Raw genomic sequence first — 19,969 nt, 5'->3', positions numbered from 1 at the left:
CTCTGTAGTAGTAACATATTACATAGAGAAATCTCCTGTAAGACCAAGCTCCCAATATAATAAGAATGTCAACTAATTATGGAATCAGAAATTGTCTTCCAGGATAATGTTAGTACTTATGCTTCGTACAGTGTAACATATTTCCATATATATCCACTTAGTCTTTCTATCTCTGATAAATTTAGTTTAGGTCTTCTTTAGAAATATGGTGAAAAGATTCTGGTCAATTATTTAGAATAGGAGACAAGCTACTGCTTCTGAGTAATAATTTCATAATCCTAAATGACTTGAAGAATTTATTTTATATCCTATTATTTTGATTTCTTAAAAATATTAAAAGATTTTAATGTCAGTTTTATGATAACAGTCAAGATATTTGAAACCAAATTTATTCTCTTTTCTGATATAAGTTGTATTATGTGTTCAATATTTTAAAATATATGTTCTCTATAAAAATAGATATTTCAAAAGTCGTAAAGCAATATTTTAGAGGTTTAGTTAGGAGAATACCTTGAAAAGACTGGTAAAAAGATAGTCTGGGACTGGAGAGATGGCTTAGTGGTTAAGCATTTGCCTATGAAGCCTAAGGACCCTGGTTCGAGGCTCGATTCCCCAGGACCCACATTAGCCAGATGCAAAAGGGGGCACACGTGTCTGGAGTTCATATGCAATGGCTGGAAGCCCTGGTGTGCCCATTCTCTTTCTCTCTCTCTCTCTCTCTTTCTGTAGCTCTTGCTCCCAAATAAATAAATAAAAATAAACATTTTTTTTAAAAAAGGTTAGTCTGCATCCAAAACTACTTTCAAATTTTACATTTGTAAGATTTTAATTACATTGTGCATACACGTGTGGATCATATATATTCATATATGTCTGTATGGTAAATTCATTTTGTAACCCTTTTGCTTCACTTGTTTTGCTTTCTTGTATTTCTATGTAAAAAGTTATCCATATTTAACAAATATTTAATAAATATAAGTTATTTCAAAGTACAAAGTCCTGACAGCTCATGCTTTTCCTGAATAAAACCTTTCATCTTTGCCTCAGAGTGGTTTGCCTAGTCTCAGTCTCTCCAGAACCTTATATCTGGTGCTCGTGACTTGGATAGGAGGCTCCCTGTTGCCATCTTGGCAGCCAGACCTCCTTTTCCCTAACCAAACCACCTAACTGCCATTGACCCTCTGACAGCTTCAGACCATCTCTGCCTGGTACTGGCTTTCACATCCACTGCGATTCAACCTTCCTTTCGTTGCTTCCCCGTCTCCTTCTTCCTTCTCAGTAAGTGTCCCTCTCGGGTTGGTCTACTCTTGGGTTTAATCCCTCCTCATGAAAGCTGTGCTGGCATGCCAGGTTATACCCCTCTGCCTCTATTGGGTTCCAACCCAAGGTCTTGAAAAAGAAGCATTGACACCTCAGGTCCTTTGCTCTCTGGTCTGCTGTACCCTAAGGGGCACCTTAAGGTTAGGTGGCACCATCTCAGGACACTGTCCTCCTCCCTGTCCCTCCTGAGGTCTCATCTTTCAACACCAGCCTCTTTCGCCATCAGGAGCATAGTCACCCACCTCACCCACTAACAGGCTAAAAGAAAACAGTTGTGACCTGCACGGCCTCTGCCCGTGTGGGAAGTTAAGGCCCTGTTCACCCTGACAGGCCAGGGGTCATATTGGTGCTCTGTGTAAACCCTGCATAAGCCCTGATTCCTTTCTCTCTCCCAGATGTTGTTCTTTCCCTGTCTCCCTAAGAACTTAAAGCCTTTACGACTCTTGGATGAACTCTGCCTGGCCACAACATAAGCTGAACAATGAGTCCAAATGGCCTGAGAATTGTACTTCTGATTTCCAAATTCTCACTGATTTAAAAGACTTCTGCCAGTGGTCTGAAATACCCTATATTCAAACTTTTATTTTTCATTCTGTGGGCATGGCCTTATCTCTACCTGCTCTTCTCACCAGGTCCCTCTAGCCAAGGTCTCGGGAATGCACTCTCACTCAACCCCTCCCCCATACTTGTCCTTACCCTATGCTTTTAACCCAGATGGGATGCCACAGGTGACCTTGCCCCAACAGTTCCTCTGGCTCCTTCAGTTCCTTCAGCTTCTTCTGACCCCTGCCTAGTAACAAGGTTTGGTTTTAATCTCTGAAGTTGTAAATAGAATACAAACTTAAAACGAGAATATAATACACAGCTAATGAATGAATGAATGAGTGTGTAAAGAGGAAATTGTTGTCTAGAGTCTATATGAAAATTTCACTTCAAATGAATGTGTGTGTATGAGTATTTATGTAGCTCACAGCCCTCAGGCTTCAGAATGATTTCTGTTCTGAGCAGTTGTCATTGTGGGGATTGTTCTACACCAAGCCCACTGTACTAGATGGCATAGCCAACTTTGACTGCTGGGGGTCCCCCAAAAGAAACACTGAAAGTAATTAAGATCATAGGCAAGAAAAGATACAAGATTCTCCTACTCTTTAAAGAGTTGTAAAATGGCAGTATCAGAAAGCTGCCTTGTAGCCCTGAGGAAGGTCAAAAACTCTCCCTGGAATTTAGGAAGAAAAAATACAATGGCTCTTTCTTAGCACCCCTGCCTTGCAGAGCCAGGGAGCTACAAGCACGGAAAATCTTAGGATCCTTTCCCAGCATGATGATGGGTGATTGACAAGTCACTATGAACATATGGGAACTTCTTATAAGAAATGTGTAACTGTTTTATATTTAGTTTATCTTTCTATGCTTCTATGAAACTATTAACAAACAACAGCCTCAAAATTTGCTTAAATTTAGAACTACTCAATACTAAGTTTGTAAAAAAAAATTTCTAAATATTCTAATGTTTGAATATGTTTTCAAATTTTTTATAAAGGTGTTTCAAGAAAGTTATAAGAAACAAAGTTCCAAAATCAATAAATGATAAAATCTACATATTTATTCTAGATAACTAATATAAATCAAATCTAGTCTACTCTTTTATAAAAAAGTTATTTCAAAATGCCCTTTATTAAAAGTCTTATGATAAGGACAGTGAAAGTTCTCATTGGCAGTTATAAGCTGGAAAAAAACTTTAAATGTTGGATATTAAATGTTTGATGAAAAAGATTGTCACAGAGTTGTTACATAGATTGTAAAGTAGAAGTATGTAGATGAAGATATGAGTGAAGTACGTAAATGAAGATATGAGTAAGCTTAAACAGAAAGTTAAAGACAAAGTACTTAATCAGATTCCAGACTTCTTGAGATATAAAATGACTATTAGCCTAGGACTTACATCAGACTAACAAAAAAAGGCCCTGGCTGGTAGCAGGTTACTATTGTGTTCAGGTTGTAAACTTAAAACTTGAACTTATTGATGTTAATCTGGTCATGATAATGATTATGAAAAACTGAATTTAGAGTACCCAACCAAGTTAGTTAAGTTCCTCTATTTGTCAACCTTTCTAACTAGATCTCAAGGTTAAAATTGACTCATTAGGGGGCTTCCATTCAAGATGGCACCTGCCTAACCTTGCCTCACCTCACAGGGAAGGAAAGGCAAGACCCTTAAGTTTCATTAGGGTACTTAGGAATATGCTGATTCTAGTAGATGTCCAGTGGGAGGATGCAGGGAAGCAAAGAAGAGAACCCATTGATTCCCACACTCTCAGGTAGCCCACCAGTCCACCAATCCCTTCAAGCAGCCAGCTTAGCCACACTCCCAGGCACAGGTTCCTCCTGCACTAACTGCAGGCTGAGTAGACCCAAGCCAGCTGGTTAGCATCCCCACCCTAGGCTTTCTGAGATCCATGTATGCTGGAAACACCCTCCCACTCACTGGCCCCTCTGACCATGGACCCAAGCCAGCTGGCTACTGTCCTCACCCTAGGCTTTCTGAGATCCACGAACATGGAAACACAGTCCCACTCACCACCACCCTTCCCACACCTGTATGCAGACCCAGACCAGCAGGGTAGCATCCCTGCCCTAGGCTTTCTGAACTCCACCTGCCCACAAATGCAGTCCCATTTGCCACTGCCCCTCCCACCCTGATCACGGATTGAGTCCAACAGGCTAGCATCCTTTCCCCAGGCATTCTGAGCCACTGTCATGGGCAAACCACAGCACAAAACGCAATAAAATGAAAAATCAAGCCAGGTGTGGTGGTGCATGCCTTTAATCCCAGCACTTGGGAGGCAGAGGTAGGAGGATCGCTGGGAATTAGAGGCCACCTGAGATTACATAGTTAATTCCAAGTCAGCCTGGACCCGAGTCAGTCCCTACCTCGAAGAAAAAGAAAAAAAGAGGGAGAGAGAGAGAGAGAGAAATCAAACTGCCCAGTCCCACAATGGATGTCTCTAATGAAAACATAGAAGAGACACTAGGACCAGAACCCCAAAATGAAGATACAAGATATGCAACCCTGGCCAAGCAAATAGCATAACTTGCAGAAATTCAACAAAGGGCCAATAATTGTATGAAAGCTGTCTGCTCCAGATTAGACCTAATAGAAAAGAACCAGGAAGGGTTCCAAAGGCAGTTAAATGACCTGAAGGAGAGAAAGAAAAAGAAGAAGGAGGAGAAGGAAGAGGAGGAGGAGGAGGAGGAAGAGGAGAACAACTCAATAACATGACTAAGCTCAATAAAGACATAAAACATCTAAGGATAAATTCCAAGAAGCATTAAGAAAATCAGAAAATGACATGAAAAGGGAACTCTACAGAGGGATGGAAACTATACATAAAAAAGCAATAGGAAATACAAAGCAAATTGAACAAGCCCAAAGCTCTATAGAAGCTCTCAAGAACAGAGTCAGCCATGTGGAGGATAGAAACTCAGAACAGGAAGACAAAACAGAAGAAACAGTTCATGAGTCCAAAAGTTTCAAAAAGCTCAAAAACTTTTGTGAGCAGAACATGAGGAAATTGTGGGTTACCCTTAAGCATCCCAACATTTGCATCGTGGGAATACCAGAAGAGGAAGAAATTCAGACCAAAGTCATGGAGAACTTATTCAACAAAATTATCAAAGAAAACTTTCCCACTCTCTCAAAAGAAAGTCCCATCAAGCTACAAGGAGCTAGCAGAAATGCAAATAGACTGTACCAAAAGAGAAATTCTCCAGGTCCTATTATCATTAAGACTCTAAACATAGATCACAAAGACAAAGTCAAGAAAGCAGCTAGGTTGCATTGCTCATAGCTTAATTTTGGTGTTCTGATCCTAATGACTCTTCTATGTTTTGATTAGAGATGTTCATTGTAGGACTGGGTGATCTACCTGGATTTTCTTGCATTTGATTTTTCATTCTTTTATGCTACGGTCTGCCCATCACAGTGTATGGGCACATAAGTGGGTGTATCAGCCTGGGCTCAAGCACAGTGGGAATCTGAGGCAGCCTGAGGCAGTTGCCAAGCAGCCTGGGCTTTGGCTCTCACTTGCTAAAGCCGCCTGATCTACTGCCTGGCCAGGGCGCCAAGGATGCCTGATGTCGCAATCACTAATCCACCAAAGCTGCCTGCGTTTGAGCTAGAAGGGACACTGAGGCACCAAGCACTAAAGTAGACCAAACTCTGGCATGGGAACACTGGAACCCAGAAGCAGTCTGTGCTCCCCTGCCACAGGACAATGGAGGATGGTCAATGAGGCAGACAGGTAGGGGATGGCACCTCAGCTGGCGCAATCGACAGACACAGTCTGAGCTTCTGTGGCAGTTGCTATGAGCCTGGATTCACTGAATGTCTGGTGGCAGGAGCAGTAAGTGAGCGAGTGGGCAGAGCAGCCTAAGCTTCCACACGCAGGGATTGATTGCTGCACTGGGTGCTGTGGATACAGTAGCTGTTGGGGGGTGGGGTAGGCTACCCGCCTGGGAGGGAATCAGCGATTCCCTGTTTTGCCGGGACTCACTGAGCCTGCAGCAGCAGAGCAGTAAGTGGGCGAGTGGGCGGAGCACCATAAGCTTCCACACGCAGGGATCAATGGGCGTGCAGTGGCTCCATGGATATGAGGGCTACTTGGGGGGAGGGGTGGGCTACCCACCTGCGAGGGAATCAGCAATTCCATGTATTTCCCCCTTCTGTGCCCTCCAACTGGCAATCTATTGGAGATTGCTTTCCCCTAAAAGACCCAGTGAACTCTTAATGCCTTGCCTTTCTTTCCCCGGTATCAGCAGCACAGCTAGGTGGTCGCCATCTTGGCCCAAAGAATCATCAGGACTTATTTCACAAACCTCTACTCCACAAAACTGGATAATGTGGAAGAGATGGATAAATTCCTGGGTGCATACCATCTATCAAAGCTAAGTTCAGAGCAGATTAATCTCCTAAACAAACCTATCACACTCATTGAGATTGAAAAAGTAATAATAATAAAAAAAGCTCCCTAAAAAGAAGAGTCCAGGACCAGATGGCTTCTCAGCTGAATTCTATCAAACCTTCATGAAAGAACTCAAACCGGTATTCCTCAAACTGTGCCACACAATTGGAGAACAGGGAAAGCTACCCAACTCCTTTTATGAAGCTAGTATCACCCTAATTCCAAAACCAGGCAGAGATGCCACAAGAAAAGAAAACTACTGGCCTATTTCCCTGATAAACTTACATGCAAAGATCCTGAACAAAATCCTCTCAAACTGAATCCAACAACACATCAAAAGTATTATCCACCCTGACCAAGTAGGATTCATCCTGGGAACACAGGGGTGGTTCAACATACAGATATCTGTCAATGTAATACACCACGTAAAAAGGTTAAACATAAAAACCACATGATCATTTCGATAGATGCAGAAAAGGACTTTGACAAGATAAAACATCACTTCATGATCAAAATATTGGAGAGAATTGGCATGGTTGGTTCATATCTTAACATAACAAAGGCAATATACAAAGCTCCTAAGGCCCAAATAATACTTAATGGAGAGAGACTGGAGGAATTCCCATTAAGATCAGGAACAAGACAGGGTTGATCTCTCTCACCTCTGTTTTTTTTTTTTTTTTTTTTTTCAATATAACTGGAAGTCCTAGCTCAAGCAATAATACAGGAGAAGGAAATAAAAGGGATACAATTTGGAAAAGAAGAAGTTAGGTTACCTCTATTCACTGATGACATGATTATATATGTAACAGACCCAAGAGACTCCATCCCAAACTCCTGAAGGCGATTAACTCCTATAGCAAAGTAGCAGGATACAAAATCAATGTACAAAAATCAGTGGCCTTTCTATATGCAAATGACAAAGATGCAGAGAAAGAAATAAGGGACATGGTCCCATTTTCAATAGCAACAACAACAACAACAACAAAACAAAAACCCTTGGAATAACATTAATCAAGGAAGTGAAAGATCTATACAATGAAAACATAAAAACACTCAAAAAAGAAAATGAGGAGGACTTGAGAAAATGGAAAGACCTCCTATGCTCCTGGATAGGCAGAATTAACATTGTGAAGATGGCAATCCTACCAAAGGCAATATATAGATTTAATGTGATTCCAGTTAAAATCCCTACAAATTTCATATGGAAAGGCAGAAGGCCTCGCATATCCAAACATACCCTCAGCAAAAGAAATACCTCTGGAGGCATCACCATACCTGATCTAAAGCTATATTACAAAGCCATAGTAATAAAAACAACATGCTATTAAATTAAAAACAGAAGTATAGACCAATTGAATAGACTTGAGGACCCTGACTTTGGGTCAAGCAACTATAGCTACTTGATATTTGACAAAGGCCCTAACAATATAGGCTGGAAAAAAGGCAGCATCTTCAACAAATGGTGCTGGATAAACTGGATAACCATGTGCAGGAAATTGAAACTTGATCCACACATGTCGCCATGTACTACACTCAAGTCCAAATGGATCAAAGACCATCCCAAGGTCATTGCCATCTGAAAAGACAACCTTCTTTAACCAAAACTGAGAGTTACATTAATACATGGATGGGTATGAACATTAAGAGAAGTGATTACTGGGCAGTTTGGTGAGCATAGTATATACATTTAGCCAGACACCAGCAGACATTACACCCCTAGGGCTCATGACTACCCCTGTTGTAGGTTTTCAGTATCAGGGCTGTTTGCCCTTCCTTGGAGGAGGCCTCCAGTCCAATAAGAGAGCTATTGGTTTCTCCCATATCACACATGTCACTATTGTACCCATTAGCTCATTTGGCCTGGCTGGACAAATTTAAGGCTTGTAGTATTTTGTCACAATTTTATAACTACTTCTTTTGAAGATATACATTTTCATATTCCAAATAGATTGAGATATAAGTGCTAGTTGGATAATTATTTTATGTTACCTTGTTTTTAGACATACTTGGTTCCAAAGTACCATATTACTTATATCTAAATTTTCCATTGCATTGAATCAATAACAAGGGTGGTCCTATTAATCACTCTACATTTGATTGATCAAGGAATTCTTTATAAACTCATCAAATTTGATAAATACTTGATGAATTATAAATATAATTACTCTAAAATAATTCCCTACATATATGTTTAGTGATATTCACTGAGGTATATAAATGCTACAGAATTACTCAAAAATGTAAAAAATGTGTAAAGTGATAAAAATGATTACTACTCTAATTTCATAATTGAGGCACTGAATACCTGTATCAAATTAAACAAAATGTGCTCAATAAAGATATACAAATACATTAATAAGTTCAAAATATTTATTCAGTTTCAAAGTAATAACTGACAGCAATACAGAAATGGTTACAATCTTTACCACTCAGATGTCAATACATGATTTTGGTGATGTCAACATAAATTGCAGAAAAGGGTTGCATTTTTAAAATATTTTATTTATTTTTATTTATTTGAGCGTGAAAGAGAGATAAAGAGGCAAAGAGAAAGAGAGAGGGAGAGAATGTGCACTCCAGGGCCTTCAGCCACTGCAAACGAACTCCAGATGCTTGTGCCCCCTTGTGCATCTGGCTAACGTGGGTCCTGGAGAATTGAGCCACTAACTGGGGTCTTTAGGCTTCACAGGCAAGCGCTTAACCGCTAAGCCATGTCTCCAGCCCAAGGGGTGCATTTTTAAAGTGAAAATCTCATTTAGTGACATCCCAGGATAAATCTACAAATGATCCTTATAACTTTCTTAAGTAAAACCTTTTTAGTACTATTTTCCTCACAGCTTCCTTTATCTGTTTGTTTCTAAAACTGTAGATGATAGGATTGACGAACGGAGGAACAATGCTATAAAATATAGAAGGAACCATGTCCTGAACCACTTCAGAGACTCCCTGAGTTTTGAGGTACACATAGGCACCAGAACTAAGAAACATAGACACCACGGCAATGTGAGGGACACAGGTGGAAAAGGCCTTTCCTCGCTCTTTGACAGGAAACTTCAGCACAGTTGAAAATATGTGAGCATATGATATGGTAATGAAGGTAAAGCAGCTACCACCAAGTCCTATGGCTGTGAGAAGAATTAAGAGTTTGTTGCTAAAGGTGTCTGAGCAGGAAAGCCTCAACAGTGAAGGCAAATCACAGAAGAACTTAGAGACCACATTAAACTGACAGAAGGACAGCTGGAATGTGTTGCCTGTCTGTGCACTTGTAATGAAAAGACTGACAAGTACAGAAGCCAGTGTCATCTGAACACAAAATTGGTGGTTCATGATCACAGGGTAGAGGAGGGGCTGGCAGATGGCCACATAGCGGTCGTGAGCCATTACAGTGAGAAACAGAATCTCCACACATGCACAAAAAAAGATCATAAAGATCTGGGTTGCACAACCTGACATAGAGATGACCCTGTTGTCAGTGAGAGAGTTGACACAGGCATTGGGGACAGTGACAGAAATGTAGCACATGTCTAAGATGGACAGATTCCTGAGGAAGAAGTACATGGGTGTGTGCAGGTTCTGATCCAGGGTGGTGGCCAGGATGATGAGGAGGTTTCCCAGCAGGGTGGCAGGAACAACATGCTGAGCAGGAGCCTGAGCTCCCATGACTCAGCAAAAAACTCCAGGAGAAACACAGTCACCTGAGTAGAATTGGCCATGTTTTGAAAATGCTGATTGATCTGGAAAAGAAAAGCAGAGAAAGAGAAAAAGAAAACATAAAACAATTGATAAAAGTAATCAATGTTTTCTTTCATGGTTTTAATTCTGTTCTGTACCATTGGACTTTAGGTGTGAAAACTCAAGTATTTGTACAGTCTACATACATGTTACCATGCTTACTGCTTATTATAGACAGGTGCTAAAGAAAGTGGCACAGTCCATCTAATTTTATGGTATGATTTTAGCAGTTACTCAGTTTTCATACTAATGTATCATAAGAAAGAGTAAGTTGATTAGTGTATGACAAATTTCTCTTACAAATAAATTATCTGTATTAGTCAGGAATGTCTAGGCAAATGTAGGAAGTAAACTGTTTAAAATGTGTATATATATAATTATTATTACATATATGTATCTATGTTTTATAACATGCATTTATAGTCTGTTTATACTCATCCTACATATATGCATACATGTAGGGGAAAGGAAGGAGGGAAAGAGAGTGAAAGTGAAAGAGATAGACATAATGAGACAGAGGACAGGACAAAAAAGAGAAGGTGATATGTGGGGGACAAGGAAAATTTAAAAAATTTGTTTACTCAGTGTGTCTGAGGACTGCCAAATAGACCCATAGTCTGGAAACCTATACATTATTAAGTCTGGATGCTTGAAGCAGAATTTCTTCCCATAGCAATTCATTTTTGGTTAATCTCTTTGAATATTTTGAGTGAAGCCCACCCATATTATGGGTTATAAACACCATTAGTGAAAACCAAGTGTTTGGATATGTGGACTTTATCGACAATATGCATATATTTATATATTTATATACAATATACATAACATATATGCAGCAACCACTGGCTTAGTGTGTGGTCAAATACATGTGTCTTTGGGCCAATCCAAGTATGATGCTATCCACAACTGTTTTTAATACTTAGACTCCAAGTTTGGTTAATGCACTGTTGTTTGCATATTTTCATGTTTCCAGTGTATTATTTCTGATTGTTCTCAAGCAAGAACACTGTGGCTCAAAGTTTCCACAAATTCCTACAAAGCTGATCTTGACATAACATCCAAATACAAGAAAAGTAGGCTTGGGAAATTTTCTTACTTTAAAGAATAATTTTGTCTTACACACATATTCACATTAATTCCTGAAATGATGGAGTCATAAATTGTTAGGGGAAATGTCCTTACCTTGGCTAGTTTGGATATCATACTCAAGCCTTGGGAAAGAAAGCTTCCATGAGACCATGTGAATCTTTGGAACTTGACTGGTAGTTTTTGGTCTGTGGTCCTACAAAACTTAGAGTTAGTACTGTGAACTGATGGATCACTGCAAATGAGAAACATCTTTAATATATAAATGTTTTATTCATCTCTTAAATTACATTTTTATATGAACATCCTGCTATTTCTCTATTAGGTACAAAACCAATGTCAATTACAATTTTTGCTATGGAGAAGTGCTCAGTACTTGCAACTTTATTCCATTAGTTTATGTCTTAGTTATGACACTTACTACCTAAATTACTGAACTTATAGGATGCTTTATACCCTAAAACATTTGTAAAATTTTCTTGAAAAGGGGGTAATAATTTAATCATTGTGGTGGGGAAGAATTTTGGTATCAAGTACAATTTAACAAGCATTGAAGCTGATCACTAACATTCTTTATATGCTCAGTAAATATACAATACCAGCCCCCAAAAGGATTAGGCTCTGATTCAGTCTGATTAGTGAACATGTGACATACGCAACTAAAGTCCTGTTTAATGTATACCATTTTCCAAGTCTTGTTTTATTCTGCCACAAACAAATCAGCCTACTCAAGATATTACAGCAGAAGGAAACAAAATGCTGCTTTTAGGTGCTTAGTTCTACAGAAGGAAAATACAACATTAAACATAATTATGAAAATTAACAAATAACACTCCTACAATACTGTTATGGAAAATTTCACAACGTCCCACTCACCTCTAGAATGCACAAAATCAGATATCCCCTCAATATTAATAACTGTAAGCCCATGGTACTCAACTTTCAAAAATGCTCGGTGAAGTCTCCAAGTTGGAATAATTGAACACTAAATAAAAGACTAACTTAGAAAACTTAAATTTTACAAGTACAAAGTAATACAATAGTATAATGAGAACACCCAACATTTTAACCTATTATAGAAGATCAATGAAAAAACATTTAACAATAACTATCACCATCATGAATAAGTGGAAGAATAAAAATCACAGCCAATCTCAAAATCAAGGAAAAATATTTCAATAAAATTTGATACTATTTCATTATGAAAAATACCAATACTTAAGTCAACTGGAAAGATTTTTTTTTTTTGCAGTGGTGCTACAACATACTATTGTGTTGGTGTAAAACCCACAAAAATAATTTATGAGGGCTGGAGAGATGGCTTAGCGGTTAAGCGCTTGCCTGTGAAGCCTAAGGACCCCGGTTCGAGGCTCGGTTCCCTAGGTCCCACGTTAGCCAGATGCACAAGGGGGTGCACGCGTCTGGAGTTCGTTTGCAGAGGCTGGAAGCCCTGGCGCACCCATTCTCTCTCTCCCTCTATCTGTCTTTCTCTCTGTGTCTGCCACTCTCAAATAAATAAATAAATAATTTTAAAAAAAGAAAAATAATTTATGAAAAGCCCACATACTATATCTACATTTAATTTTGAAATGTCATATTTAATTTAAAAACAAAACCTTTTTATAAGATCTTACACAAGACAAAGATGGAAACTTTCATCTCATCTTCTATTAGAAAAAAAAATAAGTAAATGTTATTAAAACATAAAACATAGATAAAATTTCCTTAATTTTAGAAGGCTTACTTTTTTGATGAGCTGAAGAGCAAACATGTTAGGCAGTCAAGCTACTACTGAGCAACATCCCAACTCTTAAAAAAAATAGTTTTAGGGCTGGAGAGATGGCTAAGTAGCTACAGGTGGTTGCTAGCAATGCCTGATAGTTCAAGTCTCCATTACCCACATAAAGCCGCATGCACAAAGTGGCACATCAGTTTGGAGTTCATTTGCAGTAATAACAGGCTCTGTCATGACCATATTATCTTACTCTCTCTCTCTCAAATAAGTAGACAAAAATATTTTTGGAAGATGGATTTATATGTATAAAATTATAAAACCTCTGCAAAAATTATTCAGAAGTAATTATAAAAATACAGGATATAATATTTTTTAAATTTTTATTTATTTATTTAAAAGCGAAAGACAGACAAAGAGGCAGATATAGAGAGAGATTGAGAAATGGCTCGCCAGGGCCTCCAACTACTGCAAACGAACTCCAGACGCATGTGCCCCCTTGTGCATCTGGGTAACATGGGTCCTAGGGAATCGAGCCTCGAACCTGGGTCCTTAGGCTTCACAGGCAAGCACTTAACAGCTACGCCATCTCTCCAGCCCGAGGATATATTAACAGAGAAAAAATACAAATTTCTAGTCAAGCAACTGTCAAAAAATGAATTATGAAAACAGTCATTTTATAATAATGTCAACATACATTGTAATAAACTAAAACTAATGAACTTAGCTAAGGAGCTGAATCATCTATGCACTGAAAAATATAACAGTGAGGGACTGCAGATATGGCTAAGTAGTTAAAAATGCTTGATGCATAACCATGAGGCCTGAAACAGCCCAAGTTCCATTCCCCAGTACCCATGCAGGCAGCAAGGCATGGCTACATATAACTGTAACCCCAGTCGTAGGGAAGAGAAAAACAGAGATTGGAGAATTTCTGGAACTAACTGACTGAAAATGGCAAAATCTGCAGCTCCTCACCCTCAAGAAGACAGACAGATGGATGAATGAAAGGAGGAGGACAATGGACCCTCTCCTCAGGCCTCTGCACACACAGGAGCAAACAGAACAACACTGCACAAACATCACATCACAAAAGACACACCTGCACACATGACAAAAAGATTAAAAATGTAGCAATGATAAGAGAATGGATGCACACAAGTAAGCGGGAAGATGTCCTGTGTTCAAGGAATGGAAGAACTAATGCTTTAGCCACCCAGTGATAAACCTCACAGACACACTTGGAATAGTGGATTCTTTGAGGTTAGCCACAGTCACATATGTCTGTGTAAAGTTTAGTCTGGACTTCATGCGGTTTTTACATTCGAAAAGGTACAGTTTACTAAATAAATAAACTTAAATATTGGAAAACCTATGACATGTTTGTATTTGAATTTTTAAAAAATTTTTCCTTAAAAATTTTCTTGACAATTTTATGCATTTATATAATATTTTTATGACAATCACATGCCATTACATTCTCTTTACCTCCCTCCCAGTCTTTCTTCCACTGAACTCTTTTTACCCATCTAGTGCCTCTTATATTTTAATGTTTTTTTATGTTGTATGTGTTCATCCTACCAAGTTTAATTAGGTTTTCTGCATGAGCAAGGGATGTTTTATCAGAATATTATGATTATAAAAATTTCATATTAAATTTGCTCTGAAATCTTATGAGATGATATGTATGACAAATAGGTAAACTTTCCAAATAAAGTTACATGGCAGGCTGGAGAGATGGCTTAGTGGTTAAGGCACATGCCTGCAAAGCCTAAGGACCTCCGTTCGATTCCCCAGGAGCCACATAAGCCAGATGTACAAAGTCGTCTGGAGTTTGTTTGCAGTGGCCAGAAGCCCTGATGCGCCCATTCTTCCTCTCTCTCTCTCTCTCTCTCTCTCTCTCTCTCTCACTGTAATAAATAAATAAACATCTTTAAAAAAAACTACATGGCATAGTTGAATACATGGAGAAAGAAATAATTAAGATTATAAATAAAATGCAGGTAAAAGAAGGGAGCCTTAGGCATTCCCAAAGCTCTGAAATGTTAAGCAACCCAGGCTAAGCACCTTTTATCTGAGTCAGTAAACAGGAAGTAAAGCGGCTTACATGCCCCTTACATGCCCCAGTGTGATGTTGAGATATTTGTTTAAATTTATAATGGCTCTGCAAAAATCAATAAGCATCACTTTAATTGAAACATCATAGAATATATTACCATACATATTCAAATGAATTTATATTCTTAAAATATTGTTATAATTTATATATTATATTATCTTATAATATATATTATATTATTGTAAAATAATTCAAACACTACAGAAATACCAAAATATATGTACTACATTCTGGTACCTGAATTTGCAATGACTTTTCTGTGACTACTTTTTCCCAAACTAATTGACATTGTACTGTCTTCGCTCACTCTTTTAGTGAAATTACTATTTGTTTTGTAGGAGAAAAATCATGAGATGGGGTTTTCACTTATATTCCATGCTTTTAATTGTAATTCTTTCTTCATTTTGAAACAATTTTTCAAAGGGAAGTAAAATATTATTAAGAAATCCTAGTGCTCATGAAAGGAAAATTTCAGCAGTTATCACAGGCTACTCACCCTCAGGTATAATCTTAGATGAAGAAAAAGCTTCCTCATGTTAACTTCCTCAGTTAAAGGTGTTGAGGACAGATTAATCAAATTTCCCTATGCACATAAAATTTCAAGAAATCTTAAAATGAACAAAACAACATTGTTGCTTTTAAAAATGTGTCAGAAATATCCTTTTATAAAACATGAGGCCTCTTCATACATCACTAGCAAATGTTCTGGGAATGCAGTTCTCAATGTGCAATGATTGCTAGTGACCCAGGGGTAATTTCATCAGGTGATGATTTCCAGAGAACAAATGAAAAGGACCCAATTAAATTCCAGAAATGGACACAAGGGCTAAAAAGGCACGCATAGTGTCACCTGTGTGTGTGGAATGGTGTTGAAGAAAATGAGCCAGTGAGTATTGGAATGTGAAAATCTCCCTCATTTTAAGTGTGTGATGAGGCATCTGTTCAGACCCCATAGGCAGAGACAATATCCTATGTCTCAAATATCATATCAGTCAAATAATATAAATGAATCTCCCTCTGTCTGTCTGTCTGTCTCTCTCTCTCTCTCTCTATCTCTCTCTCTCTTTCTCTCTCTCTCTCCCTCCCTCCCTTTTTCTCTCTGAATAACCTCCTATGGTGGTTTGATTCAGGTATCCCCCACAAATTTATGGGTTCTGAACGCTAGGTACCCAGGTGGTGGTAATTTGGTAATCGGAGCCTCCTGGATGTAGTGTATTTTTCAAGGTGGGCTTATAGGTGTTTTAGCCAGCTTCCACTTGCCAGTGTTTGGCACACTCTACTGCTGCTACTGTCCACCTGATGTTGCCTAGGAGGTGATATCCACTCTCTGCCGTCATGAAGCTCCCCTAAAGTACGTAAGCAAAAATAAACCCTTTCCCCCCATAAACTGCTCTTGATTGGGTGTTTTCTACCAACAGTGCAAACCTGACTGAAACAGCTTCTCTATGTCTTTATCTCTCTATCTCTCTCTCTCTCCTGATGTGCACATGATATGAACATGAAGATACTGAGAGAACTTTCAGTAGAAGTGGTGCCAGGAATATTGATCTTACTGGTTGCCTGACAACCACCTTCAGGGTAATAGTGGCAGACATAGTGATCAAGTACAACCTATCAAAGCAGAAATCCAGACGCTACAGAGAATTCAACACTAAATCAGACTGCTAACAGGCCTGTTGTAGCTCAGGGGAAACTGTGAAAGAGGAGATGTAAAGATTGGAAGAGCCATAGAATAGGTAGGAATACCCTGAAGCATGCCCCCACAATCCTACTTGGACTGACTAAGACCTTCATGGCCCTATGGTGGATCCTCTAACCCTACTAAGGAAGGCCCCAGAGAAATGGGAACCAGAGTAAGGAAATAAAAGGCTATAATTTGTTAATATATATGAAAATTAAAACAAAATTCTGAAAATAGTACACAAGTATACCTGTGGGTGCATAAATGATAGTGACAATAATGAACCACTGAGTGTTGAAATGAAAAATTTCCATCATCTTAAATATGTGATGAGATGTCTTTGTGGACCTTAGAAACAGGAAAACAATGTGTATTAAGTATTTCAGATCATTCTGATAACCTAATTAATAATAATTAATAATTAATAATCTGTGCATCAAGTGCTCAGTCTCTCTCACTCCACTCCTCTCTCTCCTTCCATATATACTCATATGTGAAGATACTGAAAGAAGTCAGTTTCAATAATCCCTTTTGAAACCTAAAGTCATGTAAAAATTGATGCACAAGGATGGAAATAAAAATAGATGGCTTTAAATAACCATTAAATAACACAGGGCAAGGAAACACAGATCCCAGCAATAACACCCCATATTCAATATCTGCATCCAAACGTCTGTTTTCAGAACTGTCACTGCATTTCAGTGTGTGTGAAAAGACATTAAGTCCTTTTATTCTCTCTATAGCTCTTCTTCTTTGTTGTTGCATATTTATAGGGATTATCCAAGAAAAAATATATATAAAGTTGTGAGGAACACTCATAATTTTCGAAATCCCTTTGGGAACTTGCAACTGCAATGTTCCATTAAGTCCTGCTTAAATGCTCAAGATTAAAATATTCTCAGGCTTCTTTATCCTGCTCATCTAAAGCTTTCCAAAGGAAGTAACCCTACTTCTGTGTGACCACTTTTAATTACTTTCACATATCTGTAATGAAAATGCATGACAGACATAATTTAAGGAAGGAAATGTTCATTTTGGTTCATGGTGTCAGGCCTGGATCCACTGTGGCTGGAAAGGAGGTAGAGCAGCATGACAGGAGCTCTTGGCAGGGGCTGCTCACACCCTGGTAGGCCATGATACACATGAAGGCACCCAGGCAACTGGGGTGGGTGGGTGTGTGACAGCAAAAACACCCCTGGGAGATAGTTGAATAGCTCTCTCAGTTTATTGTCAGTGAAATGGGTTTATAAGCATCTGAGGGTAGGGGGAATGACCCTAAGGGGATTGGATTTACCAAGTTCATTTCTGTTTTCTAATTATTATATGGGGACATTCATTCTAGAATTTAGGCAATGGTAGGGTGGGGGTCAGGTGATCTAGAGTCTCAAGGAAGTCTCTTCCTGGCAGGTTAGTTGTTACATCTGCCACTAGGGGTCGGATGAGACCTGTAGTGGTCTCATTACATTACAATTTTGTATTTATTACTTTATGTTAGCATATTATGTTTAATCTATTATATGATATTTTATAATACAGGTGATTGCATGCACATATATATTATAAACGGACCTTCAAATCAAATGAAAATAAATGCTTTCTTTCTTTTTATATTAGCAGCGTTATGTACAACTCATGTTTTAGTCCTATTCTCCTTGTGTTACCCTCTTCTATCCTCTCTTACCCACGACCACTCTACCGAGGCACTTCCTCTGTGGAGTAACTGATATTCACCATGTAGTTTTGAATACAGTAGTCTTGGGGAAGGGCATGGCATCACAATACTCCTTCCTACCCTATGCTCTTACAATCTTTTCGCCTTCACTTCTTCAATGTTCCCTGAGCATTTGTGGGTGTGTTATAGATTTTAGTGTTGAGCTCTCTGCAACCGCTAGATTTCTGTTTTCATGAGTTTTGAGTATTCTTGGTGTCTATCATCATTTTCCTAGACCAGGCTGTCAGGATAGCAGTGAGAATAGAATGCATGTTTAAATCGCCACTTCCTCTGTTATGTCTCCTGGGTCCTAGAAGATGTGCTAGAAGTGTCTTGTTTCATGCTAGACAGCCAGCTGTCTTTTCTTAGCATATTGATGGATCTTGGTTCTCTCAGGTTTTCACTTCTCTCTGTAAAACAAAGCATATTCTCCAACCAAGAGTGACAGCAGTATCGATTAAAAGAGATAAGCATAATTACTAAGAGTCATTTTGATGGATATAGACCCTATTTGGCCAAAAACTAGAGGGAGTTACTCTCTGGGTTCTATGACTGCCATATTCATAGAATTCTGGCTTGGTTTTCAGTGCCAGGTATGATTTATATACCAAATATTGGGCCTCTTATCCTATCAGAGTGCAGTTGATTACCCACACAGGCTGTGTGCCACTATTGCAGAGGTATGAGCAACTTGTCCCGCTGGTTTATTTAATAGCTTGCAGGTTCCCTTGTTTATTCAAGATATTGCTAGCCATTATCTCCAGGAGCTTCCATAGTACCTCCCACAACTATGAAGGCTAGTCAGCAGAGAGCTGCATTCCTTCTAAATTCCAGCATGTTCTTTCAAAGTTCGATGTCCTTTACCTGTGATGTCTTCAGCAATAGGGTTTTATATTTAACTCTGGTGCATAACCAAGGGCTTTGGCAAAAAGCCTAAACAGTTTTAAGGATCTCCTAAACATCCCTGACCAACAGCTCACCATGGGGTATAATGTGGTTGTGACACTGGTAATTACAGGCCAGAGCCCATAGTTTAGGATTAGGCTTTCTCCATACTTGCTGGGGCCCATGTGCATGTGCAATGCTCCCTACCTCTTATGAAGGGTTATATCTTTTAGTTTTCTGTCCAGAAGGAAGGTTTCTATGCTAGCTACTGATGCATGTTGTTATATAGTTTTGTATATATCTCCCCACCTCCTTCCCTCTACCCTTAAGACCCTTGCACCCCCACCACCATGTTCTGTCCTTGTGTTGTCTTTCAAGTATCCCCTCTTCTCCTCCCTCCCTATTTCTATTTTCTCCTAACTTCACTCTAATTCCTTGTCAATACTATTAATGCCCACTGTGACTTACACTCAACTCCAGCTGTTCCAAGTTAGGAGCTGCATAAAAGGGATAATACGCAGCATTTGTTCTTCTGTGCTGGTGTGACTTCACATAATACAGTTTTTTCCAAGTCCATCCATGTTCCTGGAAATTTCATTGTTTCATTTTTCCTTCCCACAGGGTAGAACGCCACTGTGTATATGTCCTTCGTCTTCATTAACAATTTATCACTTCATGGGCACTGGGGTTGATTCTAGTGACATCCTAGGATAGATCCACACTGAACATTAAGACTTTC

At 38.9% G+C, this 19,969-nt stretch overlaps 1 protein-coding gene across 1 annotated transcript; it reads right to left on the bottom strand.

Moving 5' to 3' along the window:
• Positions 1-9,074: 9,074 nt before the first annotated feature.
• LOC101601321 (olfactory receptor 14C36-like) lies at positions 9,075-9,997 on the bottom strand. The gene is given in 2 exon segments (XM_004658116.2): positions 9,075-9,907; positions 9,910-9,997. Coding segments are annotated over 2 exon segments (921 nt in total).
• Between the last annotated feature and the right edge of the window lie 9,972 nt (positions 9,998-19,969).

The sequence above is a fragment of the Jaculus jaculus genome, chromosome 3 (assembly GCF_020740685.1).
Source record: "Jaculus jaculus isolate mJacJac1 chromosome 3, mJacJac1.mat.Y.cur, whole genome shotgun sequence".
NCBI classification, from domain to species: Eukaryota; Metazoa; Chordata; class Mammalia; order Rodentia; family Dipodidae; genus Jaculus; species Jaculus jaculus.
This window is presented reverse-complemented; position numbering and strand designations above follow the sequence as displayed.